We start from the raw sequence: 5,763 nt of genomic DNA on the forward strand, positions 1-5,763 counted from the left end.
GATTGCTAGTATCACTCAGCCCTCTGTGAACAGTAAACAGCCATCAGGTGCTAATGATCCATTGTTAGGCTGATGGTCCTTCTTGAGCATGTGATCAGCTGGTTTTGGTTGTCAGAAGCAAACTGGTTGATCCACTCTGAGACGGTGCTATTTAAGAGACTGAGCTGAATACAGCACCTCAGACTGAGGAAGTCCTCAGGATGAGACGAAACGTTTCTACTTTTTAAAAAAAAATTTAGTTTGTTTTGTTTTTTGAATGTCCAGAGGACCAGATTGAGCTTTTTAGATGACTGTAGTAAGATGTTTTAAAGATGACTGTTGCTGCAGTGATTCAATAAAACCTGAGGGGCGTCTCAACAAGCGAGCTTACGTTCTGCCCTTTGCTGTGACGGTGGCCCTGGCGCAGTCACCAATGGGTTTGTAGTTCTTCGACCACACAAACTTAGACGTCTCACAGATCTCACAGGCCTCCAAAGACAGAAAAACGTCTCCAGTCTCCTCGTCCACACCGGCCACTATCTCCTTAGTGCCTGGAAAAACAAGGCAACACCCAAATAAAACAAAAACTAAGTGACAACATGACTCCCCTTCAGTCTATTTTCTTATAAACACATTTTCTTATTTTAAATAGGGTTCTTTTTTTGCAGAGTATATAAGGAGTGTCTTTAGTGATGAAATAAATAAATCTAGATTTTTTTTTTGCTAGCAACATAAAAACTATGTGTTTCTACTTTGCAATATTAAGCCTTATTTTTTCTATTACCAACCAAAATGTGTTTTCCCCAACAATGAGGTAAATAAAAAAAGGTGAAAAAGACTGAGGAATTATTTAATATGATCAATGCCTAATAGTTACGTTTGTTCAAGTGATGTGAAAGGTGAATTTGAAAAGACAAAACATCTTGACTTGGAGTTTCAACCTCTTTGAATATAAAAAAAGCTAAATCTCATTTTAGCTTCTGGTTGTGACTTTACTGAAGTAATTTCATGTAACAGTCTGGTTAATGGTAATGCAACGTGTGTATTTCTAGAACTTTGAGTTGTGTAAGTATTGTGCATCAGTCCTGATGTTGCTCAATAATCCAGGTAGATAAATCTAACAAGGTAGAGTCAGGTCCTCTGGATGGATTCTTTGCTGAAATGGTTCATCTTTTGTCCAAAAGACTGAAGAAGTCTTCGATAGGAGATTATTGTGTATCAGGGCTTCATCTAAAAATGTCATTCGTTATCAAAACCTGGTGGAAATCTCAGTTCAATGGTCAATCCTATGTATTGTATAACATCCATTTACTACAAAACTGTTTATTAATAGGGATTTTTTTAAATGGTAGAAGGTGGACATGAATGTAAAACTGAATGGAAGTGAAACTGGCACGATGGTGTAAAGTAATGTTACCTGGAAGAGCTTTGGCACAGACTGGCTCAGACAGCTGAGAAGATTTCCCAACCCCGTTTGCATTGACAGCACAAACTCTGAAGACATAACTTTTACCTTCCTCCAGTCCAGTCACCTGCAGCAACCCATGGAAATATGAGGCAAGATGTGCAAGTGAAACATGGGTGAGAGCACATTCTAAAGGTGCTGGAATACAATGAATGATTATTGCAGTAGTCTTACCTGCAGGTATCGATGGCTCACAGCTTCCTTATTCAGAGTGACAAACTCAGATGAGCCTTTATCAGCCATGTCCACAAAGTATCCGGTGACAGCACTCGCTCCAGCATAAACCGGAGCTTCCCACAGAATGACCAGAGAGTCTCCTCTGACCTCACTAAAGCTCAGATCATAGGCTGGACCTGAACAACAAACACAAAACATCTTGAGGAACAAACAGTCATGGTTCTTAAAGTTTCATACTCGGTGGAATTCTTGCTTATGGAGTTTTATGGTATCAAGGAAGTCGGCAGCAGCAAATTTGGACCCGATCACGCTGCTTGGCTTTATGATGGCTTGGTTCGTGTCTCGAGTACCCAGACTCAAATGCTTTGGACTGAATGGATCAGATCTTGGAGATTTTACTCAGTCACGTTCCATCAGTGTGGCCATGTTATTTGGACATTTCAGAACCGAGTCGACCAACACAGACTCAAGGTAGATGTCATTAAGTTCTGCCTGTCCCCAAAACAACTGTGTGTTTATCCAAGTTGGCTCCCCTTGGCTGGCCTTGAAGGCCATCTTATCAGAATTCACCTGGAGAACATGTGATCTGACGCTCACCACCCCCTCCCTGAGGAATTTCCAACTGATAACCAGATGGAACCTGCTGAATAAACCTGTGTCATCATTTCAGGACTCTTGGATTCTCACAGACGTTATTCTTGGCCATTCCTTGACATACCTCGAGAATGTTTATGGATCTCACCGGAGGACATTGACCGATTATTCCATCCTTATCAGAACTCTTACAGTGACCTCGAGAGCATCTATGATCATTGCTGACCGCTCTCGGCTCCCCCCTCTGCAGAATGTCTACGTCACTATGTGCTTGTTTGTGCGAGGTGTTTTTTTAATATTAGAGGGTTTTTTCCCTCAGGCAGGAAAAAAAAAAGTCTGATAGGAATTTTTTCGCCTCCAACATGTGTCCATTTTACCACTGTTTTTGTCTGTCCAAACAGGTCTCACTTGTAAATGAGTCTTTTAGGCTCAATGTGATTTATCTGTTTAAATAAAGGTTGAATGAAAAGTGTTAGTATTATTATCCACCTGACAAGGGATTTGCTATTCTAACAACTATAAAGTGGTCCGAACTGCAATATGTCCCCACAACTTTTAGATTAAAACAACCGGCTCGGCACCATGATGTGTTCTATTACTTTTATTGTTATATCAAGTTACCATGGTGACATAATTTGTAAACAAAGATGCCATTTTTCTTATTGAAGAACATTAACACTCTTCACAGCCTATAACTGCCACAGTGAGGTCACATGACCTTGAGTGGAGAGGTCTCTGAACAAAACACTGATTAATGTTTGGAGCCATTTTGGTTCAAGATGGCTGCCACAGCCACCTCAGAAAACAAAAAATTGACTATAACTCGGTCATTCTTAGAGATATTGAAATGTAGTAAGGTCATAGCTGACAGTGAGTTATTACACATTCCTGATGCAAATTAATAATCCAAGATGGGCACCTTTGCTAAAAGGGAAAAAATATGATAACTCAGCTATTTTAAAAGATATTGAGCTGAAATTTGGTGTGGTGGGAGCTGACAGCGATGCTCAACACATTCTAAAATCAAATCTAAAAATGCTGTCAAATTTAAAATGGCCGCAATGTGGCAGTTCTCATCAAAGTTTCTCCAGGAACTTTCCTGTTCTATAGCTTTACTTTGAAACCTTAACTTATCTCCTGTTTCATACCAAAAGAAACACAGTAACACTTTTATTTGCTGTTTCTTAGTTTCAAATATGTTTTCAAATGTAATGTATTTTCAAATGTAAATATATGTTTTGATTATCCGAGTTTAAAATGGCTTATTGGACATTTTTCCTCTACATTTAACCATCACAAGTTTCAGTTACTAATGTTTATAGGAAATTGTAGATACTTTGCTGCGTTTCAGTGTTTAGTTTCCTAACTTTTAATTTGCAGGGTAAGCATTTTACTTTGAGGTGAGGTTCATCAGGAACCTCTGAGTTAGAAATCTGATATCAGAAGATGTTTCTATTGAGTTTTCTAAGAACTCTAACTTTTGACTTCAAAGAACAAATGAATTGCATCATGTGATCAAGTAGATAATTAGTTGTTGTGGGTACATATCTACTAACAAACTAGAAACAAGTTACTGATTCTCACAAGAACACTCATACCTGCTGCCAACATTCACATCATTTTTTATTTCAAAGTTATGCTGTGTGGGTTTTCTCCAGGTGCTCTGGTTTCCTCCCACAGGCCAGAAACATGCATGTTAGACTGATGGTAACTCTGAATTGTCCCTAAGTGTGAGACAGAGTGAATGGTTGTTTGTCTCTATGTGTCCCTGTGATGGACTGGAGACCTGTCCCGGGTGTCCCCCGCGCCTCACACAGTGATTGCTGGACATGGGCACCGGAGACCCCCGTGACCCAAAATGGAAGAATCGGGTAAAAGATAATGGATGGATGGATGGATGGAAGTTGTTTAACTTCCATAATTCCATTCAAAAAGTTAATCTTTAATAGATGATAGATTCAGGGCCCACAGTTTAAACTATTTCAAGTATTTATTTGTTTATTTTTACATAATTGGGTCTTCCAGCTCATGAAACCCACAAAAACAGGATTTCAAACAATTAGAAAACTGTGGAGACATCAGTCCAAATGTTGCAGGGCATGAATGTTTTAAACTGAGTGACACTAATCATCTACTAAACTCAAAGCACCTGCACAGGTTTCCCCAGGTGTCATTAAATTGATTCAGTTTGGTTCAATTGTCTCAGTTCGGTTCAATATGGGGAAGACTGCAGACATAACAACTGACCAGAAGACCATCACTGATGTCCTCCATAGGATGGGTAAGACACAAAAGTTCATAGCTAAGGAGGCTGGCTGTTCATAGAGCGCTGTGTCCAAGCATATCAATGGAAAGTCTAGTGGAAGGACAACATGTGGCAGGAGAAGATCCACCAGAAAAAGAGATGACCGTGGGCTTCAGTGGATTATCAAACAGAGAAGATCCAGAATCTGTCAGAGATCCAGAAAGAGTGGAATGAGGCGGAGTCACAGCTTCAAAAACCACAACATTCAGACTCATCCAGGAGTTGGACTACAACTATTGTTGGCTGTGGCTCAGTGGTTAGAGCAGTCGTCCTCCAATGCAAAAGTTGGGGGTTCGAATCCACCAGCAGTCACATGCCAAAGTGTCCCTGGGCAAGACAATGAAACCCCTCAATGCCTCTGATGTGTGTCCCATCAGTGTATGAATGTGATCTAAAGCTCTGATTAGTCTAAAAAAGTTAAATCTGGTCCTCTGGACATTCAAAAAAAAAAAAAAAAAAAGCAAAACAACAAAAAAATGTAGAAACGTTTCGTCTTTCATCCGAGAGACTTCCTCAGTCTGAGGTGCTGTTTTCAGCTCAGTCTCTTAAATAGCACCTTCTCAGAGTGGATCAACCAGTTTGCTGCTGACAACCAAAACCAGCTGATCACATGCTCAAGAAGGACCATCAGCCTAACAATGGATCATTAGCACCTGATGGCTGTTTACTACTCACAGAGGGCTGAGTGATACTAGCAATCACAGCATTGTAAGAGGGGGACAGTTGAACCTGGAGGCTCCGCCCCTGTTTAATGATGGACGATATCTTTTCACAAAGATGGCCTCCTTTACTCCTCTCTCAAACCATTGTTCCTCTCTGTCCAGGATGTGAACATCTTCATCCCTGAAAGAGTGACCGCTGGCCTGGAGATGAGTGTAGACCGCAGAGTCCTGGCCTGATGATGTTGATCTTCTGTGCTGGTCCATCCTTTTGGCCAGTGCCTGTTTAGTTTCCCCGATGTAAGACTGATCACCCTCCTGACACTGAACAACATACACAATATTACTCTGTTTGTGCCGGGGGACTGGATCTTTGGGATGAACCAGTCTTTAATGTATTTTGGGGTTTAAAAGCCACTGGGACGTTATGTTTAGAAAATAAACGTCTCAGTTTCTCTGATACTCCCTCAACACACGGAATGACCACTGGTCTGGGTCTGGGTTCCTCCTTTTCACCTGATGGCTGACTGGAGTCCTGTTTGGGTTTCTTCTCTGCTTTCAGGAAGGCCCAGTTAGGATATCCG

General features: G+C 40.8%; 1 protein-coding gene across 1 annotated transcript in view; it reads right to left on the reverse strand.

The window, feature by feature from the left end:
• LOC119422518 (myomesin-2-like) overlaps window positions 1-1,794 on the reverse strand; it is a 3,764-nt gene extending 1,970 nt beyond the window's left edge. The window contains exons 1-3 of the mRNA XM_037689895.1: window positions 1,619-1,794; window positions 1,397-1,511; window positions 371-530 (exon numbers count right to left, since the gene is read on the reverse strand). Of these exons, the coding sequence (XP_037545823.1) occupies window positions 371-530; window positions 1,397-1,511; window positions 1,619-1,687 (344 nt within the window). The 5' untranslated portion in view covers window positions 1,688-1,794. The remainder of the gene's footprint in view (window positions 1-370; window positions 531-1,396; window positions 1,512-1,618) is intronic.
• Between the last annotated feature and the right edge of the window lie 3,969 nt (window positions 1,795-5,763).

This window comes from Nematolebias whitei, chromosome 16 (assembly GCF_014905685.2).
Source record: "Nematolebias whitei isolate Nwh7 chromosome 16, NemWhi1, whole genome shotgun sequence".
Classification (NCBI taxonomy): Eukaryota; Metazoa; Chordata; class Actinopteri; order Cyprinodontiformes; family Rivulidae; genus Nematolebias; species Nematolebias whitei.